Source organism: Lasioglossum baleicum, chromosome 1, assembly GCF_051020765.1.
Source record: "Lasioglossum baleicum chromosome 1, iyLasBale1, whole genome shotgun sequence".
Classification (NCBI taxonomy): domain Eukaryota; kingdom Metazoa; phylum Arthropoda; class Insecta; order Hymenoptera; family Halictidae; genus Lasioglossum; species Lasioglossum baleicum.
In genome coordinates this window covers 18,259,906-18,281,844 of record NC_134929.1, presented here as the reverse complement: position 1 = coordinate 18,281,844, position 21,939 = coordinate 18,259,906, and the positions used below count along the sequence as shown (strand labels likewise).

General features: G+C 44.8%; 1 protein-coding gene across 1 annotated transcript in view; it reads right to left on the bottom strand.

The window, feature by feature from the left end:
- LOC143208601 (RNA binding protein fox-1 homolog 2) overlaps positions 1-21,939 on the bottom strand; it is a 214,967-nt gene that overhangs the window by 69,230 nt on the left and 123,798 nt on the right. The window contains exon 5 of the mRNA XM_076423128.1: positions 17,253-17,345. Within this exon, the coding sequence (XP_076279243.1) occupies positions 17,253-17,345 (93 nt within the window). The remainder of the gene's footprint in view (positions 1-17,252; positions 17,346-21,939) is intronic.

Sequence of the window (21,939 nt, the reverse complement as noted above, 5' to 3'; positions counted from 1 at the left end):
AATTCATTTAGCCTTCTCACTTTAAAATCCGCAGTCTATCAGTATCAGAATTTTCGTAGATTGTATTTCTCGTCGCAGTCTTGTATGTAATAGGTTCTTAGATCGAAGGATTTGTTGTGTACTCTGAGATCCTTTCTGAATTCAAGGAACGCTTAAAATCTAATTACCAGCACGAGCAGGGTCTCCGAGAAGCTTTCTTCTTGAAGACTTTGCTCTAGTTCGTGGCCTCGAGGACAAACTACATCAATTCGACATTATTACAGGCATCTAAAAATTGTCGGAGCACTTCGAATTGATTCTCCGCAATCGATAAAAACCTTGGAGATTGCTCATCTTCGGGACCACGAACGAAAGCGTTCAATCGATCGTCTTGATATCCTCGACGTTTATTTACCCTCCAACTGTTTTAATCTGTTCAACAAATCACGTTAAAATCTCTATGAAAAATATAAAAATTTACCAATTACGAAAACAAAGACTCTATACATTAGTACAGTCTGTACACCGTTCAATTAATTCTGTTCAAACGTTTACAAACAGCCAAACAAACTTGCGCAGCATGTTTTGCCGCGTAATGAATCAATTTGTACTTGAACACGTTAAAAGGTATAATCATAAGCAAACAATTGTTAGATTGAAAGGTGTATGGCTGAATAAAATTGTTGGAAGAAGGGCGATTCCGTCGGGAAATCGACGATCGATTTTCCAGGGGTTTTCCGGGGGAGCGGGAACATTTTTAGCTGATTCGAATCCTCGGACAGACCGAAGAAGCGGCTGGCTTTTCTAGTCTTTGAACGTTTTCCCGCTTTCCCGGACGGTTGCGGGGGGCGGGAGGCGGGGTGGCGGTGAAAAAAAGAGAATCAAGAGCCTGTTGTCGTCGATTTCCGATTATCTCTATTTCGCGCAAGTACTTTCGTCGACTGGCCGAACCGGGAAAGGAGGGGGGATCTCGACGAGCCGACTTCCTCCCTTTGTCGGCCGGTTTCCTCTCGACTTTTGCTTTTCAGCTTCCCACGGGCTTTTCCCATCCAGCTTTTCCGTCACGGGAAATCTCCAGACGAAGAGCACCATCGACGACCAACCGCGAATCTTTCCGCCGTTTTTCTGCCACCTATGTTTCCTACCTTTCCTTCGAGATCGCTAATTTATCAATTTTATTTTCGGCTGCGAACAAATTCTTCTGTTTACTCGTTTCCTTATTGGTCCTCTCTGTTTTGCGGAGATCAGACGAACGCATTGAGAGTAAATCGACCGAATAAATAGTAATGTACCACTCCATTGTGCCTACAGCAATGAATTAACAAGTTCGCTTTATTATAAGATGAACCATATGAATGATTTTCTTTACTCAATTCATTTGTCGAGAGGTGCTGTCTTAATTTAATTTCGTCACGAGACCACGTTTCTTTGTATTGCATATAGGGCCTCTGTGATTGGTTATTACGTCTGGCATTCATCCAAGTTCGAAGCAATTGGAACTCTTTGCCCTGCTTCTTTAGATGATATGCTATAGATACCAGAGGCTCTAGGAGACAGTTCTTTTTTCAACCTGACACGTTCTCCGACTCTCCTCTGTGATCCACTTATGTCTCTTATTCTTTTAATAATATTAGTGCCGTTGTTCAGACATCACTTTTCTTATCTTTCACAGATCTTTTTACGCGTATGACAGGAACAATAGAAAATTATTCATTATGTAAGTATCTCGAAAATTGTTGGCACCAATTGCAAGAAATAAGAGCCAAATAAAAATGTTTTTATTTCTTCAAGAAACCCTTCTTGTCTTCTAGTACATAAAAACCACATTGTTTTCAAAATGGTCTGCTCCAATTGCAAGAAACAAGAGCTAAATAAAAATGTTTTTTTTTTCTTCAAGAAACCCACCTTGTCTACTACTATTGTACATAAAAACCACATTGTTTTCAAAATGGTCTGCTCCAATTGCAAGAAAGAAGAGCCAAATAAAAATATTTTTCTTTGTTTAAGAAACCCACTTTGTCTGCTAGTACATAAAAGCCACATTGTTCTCAAAATAGTCAAAATGGTCTGCTCCAATTGCAAGAAACAAGAGCAAAACGAAAATGTTTTTCTTTCTTCAAGAAACCCACTTTGTCTACTGGTGCATAAAAACCACATTGTTTTCAAAATGGTTTGCTCCAATTACAAGAAATAAGAGCCAAATAAAAATGTTTTTCTTTCTTCAACAATGTTTTCAAAATGGTCAAAATGGTTTGCTCCAATTTGCAAGAAACAACCGCCGAATAAAAATGTTTTACTTTCTTCAACGAGCCTAATAGTGTGAAGACTGTATTGAGAATGTAAAACACTTTGTCTACTGGTGCGTAAAAACCACATTGTTTTCGTTATCGGAAGAATCAGCCGTTTCTGTCGCTGTTTTATGCAATTTGCGTCGCGTGACCGACGCCCGGTCTGTTTAAGCGGACAAATCGCGAGCAACAGGGTTGGAAATTTCAGAAACAACTACCGGTGTTCTTCGGAGCCCGTCCAGCCCATAAATTTGTTAGATCAGACACAACACCGTTGGGCAGTTTCTTCGGCCGGTTTACTCCGACCGATCCCGCTATGCTGGTGCGCCGCGCCGGTCGATTTGCATTTTACGATCTCGTTTGCCAGCGACGGGATTGTGTTCCACCTGCGCTGGTTATCGTTACGGGAACATCGAGCGAAACTTTGTCGCGTCGTAACTACGGATCGCGTCTAATTTTCCGGCGGGAAATCGCGAGCCCGCCGGGAAACTGCGAACAATGGCGAAACGATCGCGAGCTGTCTGCCGCTCGCGAAATACGCAGACCATTCCGGTTATTTGGGACGCGTCGCGCGTCGGGACTATCTTTTCATTCGATTAAATGAACACAGAGCGCTTAATCAATTTCAATTTTACACATTTCAATCAAATCAATTTTACACGGATCTCGTTGATTCTGAATGTGTACCATTCGTATCGTTTTATTGGTCGCGAATCGCCCAATAATTGTATTTTCAACTTGTTTCATCTTGTTGCAGCATTCGACATTTAAAAAAGTTATTATACGATTTTGGAGCTGTCGAATTTGTTCATTGTTAACCATTAACCCTTTGCAGTCGGATCTATTTTCGCTTGAAAATTAAACATTTCTTCCGACTTATTGTATAACATCATAACGTATGTAATAATGTAAACAATATTGTGAATAATCGTACATCAATTTTAAAACAACACGATTTGTGGACGAGTTAATATTTCATGTGTATGTATACGCAATTTTGAAGAAACGAAAGGGGAAGATTGAAGATTACCGAAACAAGCGGAGTCTATCGTGCTTGTCTGGCTACTACTGGAAAGTACTACTGCACAAACCAGAGTTGTTCGTGCTTCCTGAGGAACCAGTTATTACCAGTTGGTTATTCTCTCCGCGTGTACTCGCTGGAGATCAGAAGTTTTAGCCTTATCGAGTATTGTCGAGTTTGAATGTAGGGTTCTGGCGCACGTACGACGCCGCATGAAAGTTTTGGATCAGTCTGTGAATTTATGTACATGCACATATGCCTGCTAAGTCGTCGAACTTGGGTTTCTGTGCCCAAAAACTGGGCTGAACTCTTCGAATCATTCTTCGAGTGAAGAATTCATTCTTTTAAAATAGACTAAAGAAACGACGCATAAAAATCATTAACGCTTCGAAATACTTCCGTACACAATGAATCTTTAAAAACATTATATATAACTATGAACTTCTTTTTTTACACGAAATTGTGTCCAAAAAGGAAGGTGCTTCTTTGATCCCCTGTGCGACAGAAATGCAACTAACCTAGTCACCGTAGCAGACCGAGTTACGCCGACGTTCTTTCGCGTAAATTGCATTAATTAAGAGCAGCTTGTTAAATTGAGAGCCACTTTGAGTCACGCTCGGCGTGTAGGAATCGAATCTCGGGAGAAACGTCCCTCAATATCCGGTATCGGTTTGCAATTCTGAGGGACGTGCGACTATCGTTTGCGAAACTGGTGGTGCACGCGCGAACGGCCTCTAACTTCGCGCAGACTCATTTGTCAAGACTCAAACGGCGTGAACAGATCCGATAGTCGAACACGTTCGCAATCTCCATTCATAAATCCTCGAGTTTTCGACTGGTTCCGCAGTTACCGGACCCTAAAGTTCCACAGGAACTTCACTGTGGCCACAGTTCATCGATAGTTAACGTTCGTCGACGAATGAAAGATAAATAACCGACGAAACTTCCACTGGCAGCGACGAACGTTTCTCAGCTTCCGGAAAAATTCGCGAGTAAACGAGTCATGCAAGCTTCACCGCAAGTTTCCGACAAACGCCACTTTGTGTTTGAATGAGAAACAAAAGAGCTTTCAAGTTGAGATGAAGAGATGAAAGTCTCTAATATTCAAGATTAATTGTACAGTCAACGAACAAAACTATTCAGAGGCACAAAATTCAGTAATTTCGAAACATTGCTTCTTTCTATCTTTAAACGATATCTTATTTTATCTTTCAGATTTTCAATAAAAGGATATTTTAAATCGTAACGTTGGTTTCTCCACGAACAGTCGAAGAACAAGAAGCAGCACGAGCCGCGTCGAGAAAAACTGCAATTGGATTGAAAAAATGCAAATAATAACTGTGCATTTGAAAGTTATATGGTGTACCAGAGGGTTAATAGGTGTCCGTAGAATCTGATACGGCAGTTCGAATTTGAATAATGGCAGCCGGATAGTAATGGTATGATAATAAGAGACCCCGAGAGTCGAATTGCGGCTAAACTGGGATAAAATTTCGCTTTTCTTTAATGAAAAATCGATTGCCCCCATGGTAGAGGAGAATTGGTTCGTTATGCAAGGAATTCCTTCGCGAGCGATTAAAGTTTCCCGCTGAAACGATCGATATTAATCGTACGCGCGTTTTCGTCGGGTGGCCTCGAGGCTGCTCGGGGGCAATTTAATAAAGCACAATTTAATATCATCACTCGATTATATTTATTCCTGATAGTGACATTTATTTCCACGATTTATGTACGCACCCAAAAAGTATTTTTAAAGAGTTCATTGGAATTATCGAAACTTATTCTTCAGTTAATTTCTGTTCGTGTCATTTTCGTTTTTAAAAATTCATTCTGCTCTCTTGCAATTTATTTTTAAAAATTATTTTCGCTTTCAAATGAATTTCTACTGTTAAAATCGGTTCTTAAAAATTATTTTCGTTTTCAAATAAGTTTCTACTGTTAAAATCGGTTCTTAAAAATTGTTTTCGTTTTCAAATGAATTTCTACTGTTGAATCAGTTCTTAAAAATCGTCTATACTATACTATCGGAATTTATCCCTGGGCCGATTTGAAACCCAGAAACACAATTCTGAAACTGCCCCGCTGTAGTTTTCGTTTCAAATTTATTCCCGTGAAAGCGTTTAGTTTTCGCGGACGTTCATTGTCAGTGTAGTCGTATCTAGATATTTTCCAGTGTGTTTTATCAGGATTCGCGCAACACGGCTGGCGTCCGAAAACAAAGTGGAGAGCGAACACGACCCGATCTTATTGTTGTCGAGGAAAATTTGGCGCGTGTTAGATACAGCCGACAGAATCGGATCGGCGTGCTACAAACGGGCAAACATTGCAAACAAACGTCAGTGTAGACAACAGGCGAACGGACGCGTGCATCTGCCCCGTCGGAATCGATTCTCGGGGCTCTGGCTTGTTCCTATCGCCGGATAACAAACAATACGCGCCTGGATGAACCTCGAAATCTTTGTTTGCCGTCCTTGTATCACGGTAAACGTCCACGCTGACAATGAAAGCGAATATGCGAGCGTGTTGAACGCGCGCGCGCGCGTACGCGTGTCAATTCCAGCCTCGATTGTGTTGCAAATTAGTCTCTGGACTCGCGATTGTTGCACTCTGATTTCAATCTTCTCTTTTCTCGTTCGCAAAACTAGGGTAACATTGTTAGTTCCGCCAGATTGTTTAAGACAAACTGAAATTTATGCATAAACTGTCTGAATAAGTATCTTTCGAACTCCCCCTGGTTTGCTCAAAATTTTGCTAACTACATCAAAAGAGGTTTTATATCCACAGTAAACCGTATCAGGGCCAATAATAATCTCGCTGCCTCTCTGTATCGAGTAAATAGTGTTAATGATCCTAGTTGTAAGTGTAATTATATAACTCCGAGGACTTAGATTATGTTCTATGGCAGTGCCGTCTATATGATTCCCAAAGAATTCAATTAGTAAATAAGCTGCACAAAATAGAGTTTTTTCTATCATAAAAAGCGGACATTTTCTTTGCTGAACCAAATATGTTAAAGCTCTCCTGTAAAATTTCCTTTTTTTATCACTTTTCTCATGAATGAACGTCAGTGCCGTAACGAGGGTGTAGCGAAAGAGGGCGCAACTGGGTTTGGGACGCAAAGCAAAGAATACCGACCCGGTTGGGGGTCGCTCGGACGCTTTCCAAATCTTGCAAAAAAATTACGAACTCTCGTTACAAAACACGTATCCAAATCTAGACATAGAATTCAGGATTTTCATAACAATGCCTGTAACAACAGCTTCCAGCAAAGTTTCGTTTAGCAAATTAAAAATTGTAAAATTGCACCTTCGTTCTTCTATTGGACAAGAGCGGGGAGGCGCAAGTTAGACACTTGCCACAGGCACATCATACCCTCGTTACGGCACTGATGAACGATATCTCACGAATTTACGTGGGATTCTCGCGTCAAATGGAGCATCGAATAACTGATCGTGTGAGATTCGCTATGTCCAGTTCGTTTTTGCTATAACAGTGTTCCGAACGTGCCCGACTCTATATTCAGTAATTCTGTTAGAGCAGCATCGTAGTCCGACGATCGCGTATTTTCCTATCAGATCAAGCTCGTCGCCCGCTGTTACAATATTATCGGTACCGTGGTTCCTACTCCGTCGCGGCTTAGCTGTATTTACACGTACACAGCGCCAGAACCAGCTCGTAAATCCGTCAGTAGCTCGTGTACCGACTGACGAAACGACGTTCTCCTGGATCAGAGAGAATCTTGTTCGTCGTCGTCGTCGTCGTCGCCGAACCCACTGCATCCCCGATCTCTATAGCTAGCGAACCATACCCTTGTCCTTTCCGGTATACGTCCCAAGGGTGGTCTCCTCCTCGGAACGCCGATATCGATCCAATTAACACATTAGCCGTCGCATTTACCGCTGGCGGTACGTGACACCGCCGCTGTGCTTGGTTATTAATTTTCCAAATAAACTGTCAAATTGTCTGTCTAATAAACGGGCGTTGCGGCGCCGAAATAGATCTCCGTTACGACAGTGGCGTTTATGCCATGTCATTGTGGGCAAGCTCTGCTGGGAGATCCTTTATCATTGAAACATCTGCTATTTTGTTTCTGGAAAATCCTAGTGACCTTTTGAATCGCTGTTGACTGTGAAAGCCGTGCTCGAACGATCCAGGAACATGTCGATGTGGATTATTGCAGTGCGAACTTCTTGAGTGCACAATTGTTGGGCAGTGAATGAGTCTGATCCGTCACGCTCCAGGTTGAAACGCTATTCGGGGAGCCGGTCTTATGCGCACAGCATTGGTCTGCGTTTTTACGTCGATCAGATTATCGAATGTGATGCGGAAACCCTACTCGAACAGGGACCACCCGAACGACGAACAGGAAAGAATGTGAAACACCTGAAGAATAACTGAGCACAATGTCGACCCCCCGACCAAGTAGCCTACCGCAAAGAGGAACGTTCTTTTCGCCGTCGCGATCATCAAAGCGGATAGCGCGCGTTGACAAGCTAGGTCGGCCGAAGAAACGTACGAGTGTCGTAGCTATCTGGGAGAAGTCCGCGCGAGCATTATGAATTATGACAGGCCCGATAAGATTGCTAATGAGGAAAGTAGTTGCCCGCTGATTACATCGACTGTTGCACGGCAGAGTTTATTCATCGTTTCAGTTTATCCGCGACGTCTGGGCGCCTCGCGGTCACTCTTATCATTTTACGATGATGCTCTTCGTCGAGCTGGTTCTTTCTCCGACGTTTTCTTCCTGGCCACAGTCTCCTATCCTGAAATGCGTTTCTGTCCGACGCCAGGGAGATCCAATTAAAGTTCGAAAGGTCGCCGCGTAGTCGATAACGAACAAACACCCGTCGAACGACGAGAATAGATTGAATACACGAGATTGGCTCGCTCTCTCTCTCTCACTGGCCTCCTCCTTCGTTCAGGAAACTCGTTCGCAGAGAATTTCGTCCGGGAATTGAGACCACATAAATGACTCGCGATACGTGTTTACCGGCACTGATATACACCGTGTACGATTCATGAAACAGCCACGGTGTATTAATAGCGAGATAGTTAAAATCGATCGGAGCCGACCTAACGAGCCACGATTTACCGGGGGGAGAGAGGGAGGAAGGGGCGGTTAGATTTACTCGCTTCCTGCGTTTCAGTACAGATCTGGCTGATACTGCGAATCGGCCGGAAATCGTGGATCGTTCGTGTCCGACCGCGTCACGAACCGGCGTCCGCGTGGAAACGCGAGGCCTCCGCTTTGTACCGCTTCGAAAACCTACTTGGAGCACAAGGGAACAGCCAACGAAATCGAACGACCCCGCAAATGGCAATCGAATCTGCAAATTCGTAACAGGTAAAATTTGTTCCCGTTCGAAGGACACGAGGGAGAATTTTAATATAGAAATGACGAAGGTAAGTTATATTAATTTCCGAGGTACTCTTTCTGAAATATACGTTGCGTCCGGAGAGAGGTCGGTCGATAATCGAATCGAAGAATGGCCGCGCTCTCCCGTGCTGCTCGATTGAATATGCCGAGGAAACTCGTCGAGAGTCCGTGCAACCAAAGAGTGGACCTTGAAAGGCCTTTCACGAAGAAGGCAACTCATTTATCGGAGCAATTCGGCCGAGCCGGTAATCAACGAGGCTTTTGCCTCGTTTTAGGAGAAAACCGGGTGCAGGTGCACCCGCTTCACGGCTTTCCTTGCTGTTCCAGCCTGAAACTCCGACGATTTCACTGTCCGATATCGATTGTCCCACTAATAAGATTGCACTATGCAAGACAATTCGCTTTCGAATACTTTGTATCGGTACTTGGAGGTTAGCTTCGAGATAGCAGAAGTACCGAAAACATTTTCCTTCAACCTTGGACCATCAAACTTCAGTCCCTGAAGCACGAATCTTGGCCACATCGCAAATTGAAGCACGGGTCGCATGGTTGGCCTTGAACGTATAGTGGAATCCTCGATTCCCAGGCCGGCCAAATCGTCGATACACGTTTTCCTCGGAATTTCGCGGTGGCCAAGCCAACATCTCTCTCTCCCTCTCTCTCTCTTCCTTGATCTGCATACATTTGACTTGCTAAGCCCGAAAAGCCGAGCCGCTACCACCTGTCGTTAAACTGCTGGGAGAGCTGCATGAGGTACGAGCACGATGCCAGCCGCAGTAGGTCGAGAGGAGTTGCCGAGGACTTCCGTCTTCGAGGAATGTCGGACTTCCGGTCCCGCGGAGCCGCTTTTTGTCGTCGCTCGTTAATCAGGATCGACCTTTCGGACCTCGACCGACCTTTTGCATCGCGATTGTCCCAGCTCGGACAGCCGGGAAATCGATCCAGCCGTGCCGGAACGGTACAGCCGGTTGCACTTAAGGCGATCGTATCTGTCGCGGGTTCGAACGCTAATTGTTCGCTCAAACGCACCGGGATAATGCTCCTTTCGTTCCGAACTGTTCCAGCGTTCTCTTCTCGGGTGAAATCGATCCTCCTCCGACAGGCTGTTTCTCTCATCACCGCAAATTTCGTTTATCCGGGACGCAGCTCTTTATCGCTGACTAGGGATGGGATCAAATTCAATATTTACTCACGAATCCGAGTCAGGTTCAATAACCAAGTTTCATTTTATGGGTTTCGATTACTACTTAAAAGCAATAATAGTTTCAATGATTATACTGGAAAAGTATTCATTGTATACAAGTAGTTATCGAACCTCGGAATGAGTACTTACAAGTTTCGAAAAGATACTTGTAAGTACTCCGATGTTGAAAGTAATCGTAACTTTCACAAGTAGTACTCGAATCTTGGAAATCAGGACTGCATAGTATTTAAGAATAATATTTCATTTACAATACTTGGTTTTATCCTATTTCTTTTTTTATCCATGATAAGTCCTGCTGTTGAAAAAACTCTTTCTGAAGGTACAGATGTGGCCATTGTACAAAGATAGTCACGTGCAATTTTTGATAAAATAAAATTTTAGATAATTTTCCACTTCTAACACAGCAGACGATGAGATAGGTATCGTATTATTTCTAATTGCTATCTCATTGTCAAAGGATGACCAAATTGATAATTCGCTATTGTGCCGATTTTCGGACATCTGCGTCTGTGAACTATCACATGTTGTAGATGAATTATCATTATTAATATAATTAGTGGCTATATCAGTCAAGGCATCCCGTGCTCGAGGGATAGATTCATCTTTAGAAAAAGCTAATGTTTTGAATCGTGGATCCAATAATGCAATAATGATTGTTCTCGACATCAGCTAGATAATGTTCGATATAATATATCAGTTTTTGTCGCAAAGTACATTCCAAAGTACAATCATCGGTAGAAGCATGTAAAATTATGAGACCCCGTTTTCTCTCTCATCTCCACAGCGTGTTTACAAAAAAGAAGTAAACAGACGCCGCGCCGCGCCGCTCCGGAACAGCCTTACGTTGCCACGGAGCGTGCAAGAATACGGAAATTCGTAACGATATTCATAAAAATTTCGAAAGTTTCGAAACTGTTCGACCAAGATTCGAGTATACTTGCAAGTATTATTTACGTTTACCACAGTACTTGTAAAGAGTTCGAAACTGTCTGTCAAAGGTTCGAGTATACTTGGGAGTACTATTTTTTTTCCGGAGTACTTATAGAGAGTTCGAATTCCATCAATCAAGGTTCGAACCTGTTTGCGAGGTACTTGATCCCATCCCTACCGCTGACCATTAGCACCGTTTGTTCCGCAAGATCTTGCGCCATTCTTTCTCCAGAAAGCTTTGCTCGATAATATAAAAATGCTCGGTTAAAATAACACGATGCAGGCGTTTATTCCTGACCAAGCAGCAGCATTGAAGTCAACGACAAATCATCCATTAAACACTGCCAATTCGGCCACTTAAAGCTGGCCTAATTGACCACATTCTATCTTTCGCGGGGACACTAAGCGTCTCACTGTGACACAGAGATTCAGCAGCGAAAACGTCCAACTACGCCCTCATTATTCAATTATCATTTGACGTACCGCAGCCGTGACAGCGTTAGGATCTCGACACGTTCCTCCATGATATCCGACTGGTTGATTAAATTCAATTTCAGCTGACTCGGTTATTAATTATCCTCTGATTTCTGATCCTCCGGAGGAAGGACTAGCTCCTCTCGATCATAGTTACCACGGGACCACCCCCGGAGACCGTCTTCCGTTTCACGAGGATCGGATCGAAGAAATTACACTTATCCCTGCGGGATAGAGGGTCGATCGATGGCTACCTTCAAGTAGAATCCCGTGATTTCTTGCTTGGAGATCGTAGAATCGTGTGTCGGAGGTCCGCCTACTAATTTTAGGACCCTTTAACCATGCACGCCGGCGTCTACAAAGGACGTTCGTTAAGATAATGGGGCAGTGCCCGGGTGGATGGGTCTCTGGGGATTGAAGCCACGTTTCAACCCCTGTTAAAAGGTCCACGGAAAGTTTAAACTGGTTTAAACGACGGTAGACACAGTTGGTCGGCCGGTCTGCCTCGATGGTTCTCGATTAACAGAGACTAGAATTTTATGCGATGCCCGAGAGCATTGTACACGGAGGCCATAGAAAATGGCGGCGTTCCCGAGCATTATGCTGGCAATCTTTGTTTTATTTGCTCTGTGCAAATTAATTTCTTTTTGATGCTCTAATCTATTTCATGGTTCCGTTGCATAATAAGAAGCTTCAGGAAGACTGCAGTGTAATTATTAGACTGTCGATTTTATGCATTTACGAAAAAAATGAATCACGAAGATTTAAGGGCATCAATTAACAGAAGAAAGGAATTTCTATTTGGCTCCTGTGTCTCGGAATCAATGCAAATATTTTTTATTTTGCATAAAGATCCGCAGTCTAGTAATTATTAATTGATTGTTGACATTAGAATCAGGTTAGGGAAACTCGATGCCCGCCAGGTGGGCGGGAACGATCTCGAGGGAGGATTTTTCTGAAATATTCACTCGGTGGCTCTTCGTACAAAGTGGCGAGTAATGTCGCCCGGAATAGATTCGATTTTTCGGCGAGATAGGGCCAATGTCGAGAGAGACTCGAAGAGGCGCCAAGGGAAGCCGTTCGTCGCCTAAACGAGCGGAATGAATAAGCGATGAGCGCGGCCTACGGGGAACATCTAAAAGCATCCTCTAGAGCGTCGTGGTGTCGCGCGTCGTCGTGACAAATGATAGAGACGCCTGGAATTACGTCGATACGCCCCGGCAATGCGGATCCTCGAGTAAATTCACCGACAAACGATTAGAATCCGCCTAAACGAAGTGAACAGCGGCCAGATTCAGAACAAAATGCCGACGCGCTGAATGTACCGAACAATTCTATTCTTCTTTCCCTTCCTCCGAAAAATCGAGCAATATTCAAAACGGTAACGTCGAACGCGTTAAACAATTCCACTTTTAGTTCAGAGAAAATCGTGCGTCATTCGGTGCCGGTCAACCGTCGAACAAAATGGCGGTGCACCAATTAAGTTCTTCGAGCGAACCATAAAAAGTCAGTTTCCGTTCTCTCTCGCGAAAATAATTCAATAAAAGAATTAGCCCGCATTTACCGACGTTTTTGTTTCCGTTTCATGGATACCGTTTTCACGCGGGCTTTTTGTCCGCGTCATAAAACAAACGGTCGTTGTGTCGAGCGCGCCGGCAAGTTGTTTTTTTTTCAGTTTTCCAAAACACGCAAACGATCGAGAGAATTTTCGGCGGGCTTGTTTCGCTTGACGTGTGCCGTCGATAAATTTTCGATTAATCCGGCCGCGACTTTTCCGAAGTAACGTGCCGACGGGAGGCGGCCGGATTAAAAAGCCTCCTGGGATGTAAAAAAAGGAAGGGGAGAGCGACCCCCGCTTCTAACTTGAAATCTCTCTTAATCCTTCCGGTAATTAAAAAGCTGCGGCGGACGACCGCGGAAAGGGATCGCGTACCCTCACTTCTTCGCTTTATCGCGGTGTCGGGGCTCGTTCGACCCCCTTCAACCCCTTTAACTTCTCGTTTAGGATAACATCGAGGCCCTGGGATCTTGTTAGGATCCTGAAGTGGTCGAACCTAGCCTCAATTCATTTTTTCTCGGAGAAATCTGTGACGCGGTTTCTCCGCTAATTCTCAGTTCTATTTATCCTGCGGAAGACCGGGGCTAAAAGTTGTTCCGATCGTTATTTATAAGAAAGGAGAACTATTTCTTCGTCATTTTATATGTTTCTTCAAAATCGGAACTTATAGCCCCGAGGTCTCCCACTCGGTTCTCACAGAAATCTACTATTTCCTTCTCCTTTGCGATACGTTCGTGAATCACGATTATCCTTTCCGCCAGCTGCTACAAGCTAACTTCGAGTTCTCCGTGGAAACATAGGTGGCATAATCTCGCGGGTCGGCGCAGAAGTTCGTTTGTCTCACTTTGCCGAATTACATAGCCGGGAATTTTTTCCCGGTTCACAAAGCAAGCGAATCCGCGCGAAACACGCTCGTGCGTTTCAATTACCGCGGCTTGTTGCACCGCGACGAAATTAACGAGATGCGGTCGGTGCAGGTGCAACCCCCTGAATCGCGCATTAGAAATTTGTTAATTCCCATATGCGACGGAGATTCTTCAGCCGTCGTCGTCGTCTAGATCCTAAAAAAAAAGAGTAGGCGCGATTTCGAGATTTTCGGACCGGTTCGAAATCGCGCGGAAAATTGTGGCGGGCTCGGTAAAATCGAGACCACTGAAACCAGCGTCTGCGAAAGTACTTGGCGTCTCGCTCGTTTGATCGCAAAACGCTTGTGCGATGTGAACGCTGCTGAAACGTCGACGGGACTTCTTTGAAAACGGGACAACGGCGGGATATGCTTCGCGGAATTGAACGCGATCGGAAAGTAACTCGGATTGGACCAGCAGTTGTTCGGGAAAGTACGATTTGATTTGTTTTTGTGAAACGAAAGTTCTTCCACTTTGATTTATTCGAGAAAATTCCGAAGACAATTGGGTTAAATCCTTTTTAAGTGTCTGTCAAATTATCGAAGTTAAATCCTTAATTAGGCTCAATAGATCCGCAATGAGTCGCCTTACTTGCTCCTGAACTCACAATTTAACGAATATTTATTAACAAACGTTTATGACAATGTTCAGTCTGTTGGCGAGGAAATTTTTCAATTCTAAGCATTCATGAAGACGCAAAGCGAAATAAATAATATTCAGGTAACAACGATATTGTCGCAATCAGCATAAATATAAAAAATAAATGGTAATAGCGAAACGATTAAGTGTTTTCTGGTTGCATTATACAAAGAACATAGTGTAAAACAACATATTAAAAGATTTAGTGGTTGAATTAAATGAAAAAATATAGTCTACGTTCTACACCAATATTACTACAAAGGAATAAGGTATAAGATTGGTTGAATTAAAAGGAAAATGAAAAATTGCTGAAAGGCAATGTGAACATGAGTTATAATTATTCTTCCCTCAGTGAACTAACGAGCCTAGTTAAGGATTAATCATTGCTATCCTGTTTTTGTAGCAGTTAACACACTCAACCGTCTCCTGTTACGTTTACCTGCATCACTGAAAATATTCAATAGCGACGGAAAATGCCTCGATGAAAATTCAGTGCTCCAATTTTGCAAGAGTATTTCAAATAAATGAAACTTTCAATCGTTTCAGTGAACTGTTAAAGCTATTTGAATTGTTCGAACTGCTGACATAATTAACAACGGTAACACAAGTAAGTAACAGGAGGAGAAAAGGAGTGATTTCGACGCGAAAAACGGAGTCATTGGGGCGTAAGAGAAAATGATCGAATCGGGGGTGCAAGGTGGACAGCTGGTGGTCCAATGATCGGCCCGTTCTGTAAAGGGAGGAAAAGCGTTCGTGTGAAGTCGGTCGTGCGAAAGTCCCGTGTAGCACCGGGTGAGAGAGCGGGCAGTGCGAGGCGATTACAAATCGATTATTAATTTCACCGGTCGTCCTCGGGAACGAATCCTCGTGCGCGTGACTTTTCCTTACCTGTGTCGGACAGTTCGGGGATCGAGACTCGACCGTGGGGCCTCGTTCAGTGTCACCGGGCTCTCGAGCTGGCCCGTTATACATTTCTCAAATTCATATCATTCTGTGATTGGCCTCTCCCGCTCTCGCTCTCTCTCAATAATCGTCTCACAGTTCATTTTGCGATATAGTACGCTATCGATCTCTACGGTTTATCGCCGAGAAACTCAACTGTCCCAGTATCTCTCGCGCGCAGAAGAACTCTATATGGGACAACAAGAGACTCTCGTCAGACACTTTTAATCGTTTCACTCGTCTTTGCCTGCTTTGTCTGTCTCGTTTCGAATATTTGTTTTTTTTTGCTACGTGAAACACGTCACATCTCAGCTACCAGCTGATATATTTCACCAGCTTTATAATTCTTTTCTCTCTTTGTCTGTGGTCGGGTTTCGCTTTTCGTTCTTTGCTCTCTTTTTGTCTCTCAGATTATCGTCCTCGAGAGATCTCATCGTTTCAGGAATCTACGTTTCTATTTTCTCGGTTTATTTTGTTTTTTTTTTCTCACGAGCGCGTCCACCCCTTCAACTTCGGCGATTTTTCCGCGGCGAGGCTCGCGCCACCCGTGCGGACACGTTCCACGCGGCGAGCTGGCTTGATTCGATCATTCTGGATCTAGGCGCGCGATGAATTCGCGCCAATTAATTAGCGGATGTCCGCACAGGTGCCGCGGCTGCTCGCCTCGGCTCTGAGAGTCGTTCGAGGCGCGTCGCGACGATGGCAATGGCATATTTCTGTCGGTTACTCGATTCTCAACAAGCTAAATTTCGAGAAGCTAATCGAATCGTGGTCCATGAAAAAAGATCCCCGGGAATCAAGCGATTCTATTGCGAATTCGAAGATCAACCTGATCTAATTTTCCCTGATCGAATATTCCGTTTTATTAAATCTGTCTGCACAGTTTCCGGTACGCCATTGCCGCGAACCGCCGTTTCGCGATCAATTCTGACGGAGCCATTTAGCCGCCGATGTAACAAACTCGACTCGACGTGCTGCGAATTACATTACCGGCTGCAGCGAGCTGAAATATTCAACGAAACTCGAGTTTGCACCTCGCCCGAACGGTTCACCGGATATTTTTATGCAGCGAGGCTTGCGCAAATCATTGAATGAGCCACGGAATCCGAATTCCAATTCGCCGGTTATTAATTGAATATTTTTGCGCCGCGAAACTTCGAGTATCGTCCATGTTCAAAGCGATTTCCAACGTTCAAACCGTCGTCGAAAAATTCTGGAGACATTTATCCAGAACGCTACAAATTTCTCGTTTAACCACTTCTGCGTGTTTGAATTATTTAAGAAGATTATTGGCAAGTGAACAATTTTCAAAAACTTTTTTACACGGATTGTTGAGTTTTTCAATGTTCGCAGAGGTTACTCGAGTTTCCAGCTCGCCGGATCGCGTTCAACAGATCCGCGGGCCCGGCTCCGTCAAAATCCGAGAGCTCGACGTCTCCAGCCAGTGAATCGCATTTACTCGCGCGATTCCGCCTCGAGGATCGAGCCTCGTTCTCGTAACTCATCCAGAACCGTTCTGCGCTTAGAACTACACGTCCGACACGCGCTCGTGAATGTCGCACCTCAGCTCAAGCTCATTTGAACGAATCGAAGGTTTGAAAATGCATTCGAGTCGAGGAGGGTAACATTGACGAGCGCGATCGAACGGGATGCTTAAATCTAGAAAAGATTAATTTCGAACAGACGACCAGCCTCCGAGCGAACGTTCGACGTGTCCAACGTGATTGCATTTCGAGTGTGGAAAAAAAGCAGAAAAAAAAGATGGAGGCAGGCTGGTCGCCTGTTGATCGAGCGAGAGACGCGCGCGATAAGCTCGCGTGCGGCTCTCGCATGTTCCTGTAAAGAAGTACATTGTGTATAAATGAATTAATGGCGATGTATACATATATATATGTATGTATATATATATATAAGTATAAGAATGTTCATGCACACCTCAATCTTTCTGCCCTCAACCACGGTGCCGTGTAGCCTCTCACGTGCCCGGTCCGCGTCAGCACTATTTGCGAATGTTACAAAACCGAATCCCTGCATGCAAGGACAGACAAAACAACATGCATTAAACTCAACTTACAGACTGCCAGCGCTCGGCAAACGGCTGGCCGACCCGACATTTCGTGCTCCCCTCCCCGAATTTTCGAAAAAATCTTTTCCTCTTCCCGAACGAGGGAATCGGAACGCGGTCGGAGAAAAATAGGAAGATCAGGGGGTTGGAAGGGGTTGTTCACGGGGGTGCTTCGCGTGCATCTTGCGCGGACAACCCCGCAGCACGTCCAGCATTGATTCCGAATCGATCGGAGCACGTTTTCATTCAAGATCCCGCGACCGAACAGCGCGGTGTACCCCGCTCTCTACCCGGACTGTACGCTCTCCGGCTCTTTTCAGATTTTTCGCCCTTCGCGCGCGGCCTTTTCAACCCTTCCCGCCGGCCTTTCAGCCCCGGAGCTGCTCCCCCGTTTATTCCTCGGATGCACAATGGCCGTCTGGCCGCTAATTAATTCTCGAGATCGTCTCGAGACGCGACGAAACTTCCGCGGGATCTCTTTCGACGTTGTTCCGCTTGAAAATTTCAGAAGATTCTCGCGAACTTTCGCCGTTTCGAGAATGCGTAAACATCCTTGGTAATTCGTGAATCGCGCGCGCGTCGGTAACTTTCTTTCGCCACTGCTGGAACACGGCCGTTGAAAGATGTTTAAATAAAGACTGGCACACGTGGGCGCCGCGTCGCGCGCCGACGAGATTGATCAGCGAGTAAGTTGCACGCGAACGAACGAACGAACCGAGTCGGCGAAGGGCGCGTAAGGGTCGAGACAGCCTAGCCGGGGGGAAGACGTCGGCGGCTGTCAACAATGGGAAATGGGAAACGGGAAAAAGGGGAAAGGAGGAAGCGACGCGCCTGAGAGCACGGTTTACCACTGCGAAATGTCGGTTTTGCCAGCGGGTCTGCGAGCGCGTCATACTGCTTACGGAGACGCACCAAACAACGTGCAACAAATAAGTAAATATAAAATCATGGTAAGAAATCATGGTCATGGTCACATTAATCATCTCATTATCATATCATATCATATCGTGTCATGTCATCATGGTCATCGTCATATCATTAAAGACTCTTGCTTGTACCGAGAGGTGCGTGTACGAGAAAAAGAAAATGAAAGTATGAGAAGAGGGTTAGTAGAGTGGCGGATAGAAAAGGAACGGTTGGGATACGTATGTGTGTATGTGTATAGTGTGTATCTGTGTCTTTATACGTGTACGTGATCTGTCCGGAAAGTATCCGACCTCTGCTTATATCTTCGTTCCTAAGTGGGCTTAGGCGACCTTGTAATTAGGCCTGCCCATGCAACGAATCTCTGCACGACGTCATTTGAAAACGATACACAGATTTGTAAGCATTGAGTCAAGATTTTGCCAGAGAAACTTGGGCATTCTTGTTCGAAAACCATTCGTACGATCCTCCGTACAGTCCTGATCTAGCTCCTTGTGACTTCTGGTTGTTCCCGAAAATGAAAAAAATCTCTCAAAGAACAAAGATTTGCGGACGTAGAAGTAATAAACCAGAATACGACGAGGCAGCTGTTCGCTACCCCTAAAGATGATTTTAAAGGGTGTTTCCGTAAGCGGGAGGATCGCTGGAAGAATGTTGTGGCGGACAATATGTATTTTGAAGGGGACACTTTCCGGACAGACCACGTTTTTCACTTGGAAAAGCCTGAAAAAATAGGATGTATTCTGCGAAAGAAGAGTGCTGCTTTCTGTGTGCGCGAACGAAACTGTCAACGAGGAAATCTGACAGCTGGGAAAGTCCTCGCTCGAAGGAGGGCCTCGACGAATCTCCGAGTGTCGCGGGAAACAGCTCGTGTTTCTTTGTCGAAGAAATTAATCAGAGTTCCGCGAATGCAGACGCGCGGGGGCGGAGCTCACGGATAATCGAGTTTCCTCGATTCTCACTCTCTCGCCGCGTCGCGTCGCCTCCAGACACTAGCTGCCAACGGCTGTTAGGCATCGGGACGCTGCTGTCGGCAACCCGGCGGAATCGTATTAACGCCAAATCAAATCGGCATCCTCGAAGAACGAAAGAGGAGAGAGCGCAAAGTTGTCGTGGAAACCTGACGTAATGCAACGAGACGAAGGACCCTGTTTCCCCATTTAAGGACATCGTAATTCGTTTCATTGGCCGTGGAGTAGGAGGATACCCCGCCGGATGTAATCGAATCGATGGGGTAATTGAATATCGCGCGCCGCGTCGAGAATTGCCTTGGAATAATCGAGCTACGATTTCTCTGCGTTTCGTTGATTAATTAGGGCCGGGGTTAATTGAGGGTCGTGACGGAGGCAGAAAGGAATCGAGAGAACTTTTGAAGTAATTCACACTTTGGCGCGGACCTCGCATATTTATTCGACAAGGCTCGGCCTGCGATCGTTGGAGATCGAGCATGAACTGGAAGGAATTGGTTCGTCTAGATTTTTCTGGAGGTCCTAGCCAGGTTTCTTTACTCGTCAATAGAAAATTTCAAACTTTTCGTGAGGTTCTAGGAAATTCTTTCGAGCATGAGTCACTTCGGTGAGAAATAAATAGGATTATTTACTATTTACTACTTAAAATACTATTCTCCCCAGCTCTGCTGGAAGGAGACAACACAACTTTCCCTAGTAAGATAATTCTATTCAAACTTTCTTTGTGGATATCGTTTGGTGAAATTTCTTAATTCACTATTGAAGAGGATCATGAAAATGCAACTCCAGCTTGATTATCGATCTCGAATGGTGGTGAAGAAAATTCATTATCCAACGTCGCTTAACCTCAACGATCACAATCCCACAATTCCGCCACTCGAGCTCTCCGTAACTCTCATTACTAAATGGTTTTATGCCAGTACTTTCCTAGATCCCCGCACTGTAATCGTTCAGTATCAAATTAGTTACTTGGAAGATCAACCGTCATTAACCTCTACAGCCTCAAGCTTGTATATCGAAAAATTTCCAGCTGGTTTTCGCGAGCTGTGTGCGAACAGCACGCATCGGACGACTCGCCTGGGAAATCAGAGTAATGTAGACAAGCTACATCGAAGTTATGCCGTGCAAAAGCGTAAGGGAAATCGTACGTCGAATCGATCTGGGGATATTGAGATGCGTCTAGCTTACGGTAAAAATGGAAAAGCCGGAAAAAGTTGATTTCAAAATTTTGTGCAGACCGTACAATTTTTTCTGACCGACGTAATTAAAGGTCTGAAGTCCGTGTTAGTTCCCTACTTCATCGAAAGTCAAGAGATGTTACAGCACGCTTTGCGTTTTTAAACAGTGTCTGGAACTGAGTGAAAGAAAAATAATTTTTTCCAGCTTTTGGAGCTCCAGTTACGGAAATTCTCCTTCCACCGCGTATTAGACAGTGGGTTCTTCAGAAGTTTTAAAAACTCCTTCGCATCGATTTCCGTTTACAATTAATGTTTAGGCAGTCCAACGTTTCCGAGAATTTAACAATTTAAAAAATGTTCGAACGAATCTTCCGAACCCGCGACGTCCAGCGTTCCGCGTCGGCAAATCCGCCGAAAATTAGCAACAGGTAGGACACGCGAGGCGGTTCGCAGTCGTACAAACGTAGTCGGAATCGCGCAGTCCGGTCCCGATGGTTACATGTAAACGCCACGGCAATTTTCCTCGTGGATGGACTCGAAGAACGAGCCCGACGGTTTCGTCGGCTTGCGAGAAGCGGTTCACGCGACGGCCGATCGCGATCTCGCAGAAAACCTCTTTAAAGGCTTATCGGCTTTCGGAAAATTGAGGTTGGCGTGACCTGCACGCCAACCTTCTTTCTCCTCTTTCAGGAAATTAATTCGCCGACCCGCCGCGTCTTACAAATCTTTGCCGAACGGCGAAACATGCCTCGCGTTAATTCTGTTAAACGAAATCGCGGTCACGCCTCGCCGTTTCCCTTTCCCTTCGCGCGGATTACATTTCCGCGAGGCCCGTGGGTGGAACTATAATTACCGAGGCGGCTCGAAAAATCAGATTACCACCTTCGATCTCGCCCGCTCGCTATTTTACGATTCGCCGTGGCTACTTTTTTCTCCCCCCCCCCCCTCCCCTCGGCCAGACAATACAACAACCGCCGGTTGGCAGCGAGAAATAAAAATTATTGGTTGCGCTACGGCTTTGTTAGGGCTCTCCGTGTGATACTTTTTACTGTACAGCTAATCTCCGGACTGGGAAATTTATGCATTTATAGCGTGCGCGATTGTGTAAAGTACAATCGTTGGAAAATGGTAACGATGTTTTAAGACACCCTGTTTGTGGTTGAATAAAAGTCTTCGCTGCGTGTTGCTGGTTAAGTCCGATTGCTCGACGGTTTCGGAATATTCGTTTGCAAAGTGGCTCACGATCTGCAGATTGTATGGAATTATGCATAATAGTACGATATTCTGGACGACGTAAAAATCCTGCACAGTTTCTTATAGTTTAGCCAATTTCTTCAGACCTTTTCACACGTTCCAGTAACAGTTTTTTCTACACAGTCAAAAACGTGTTTTAGCAATTTTGTGAAAGCGAGTAAGCTGGAAGGTTTCGTTTCAGAAGAAGACCTGGTGGAAAGGGTTTTCGCGAGCAAAGAATACTGGGAACAGTG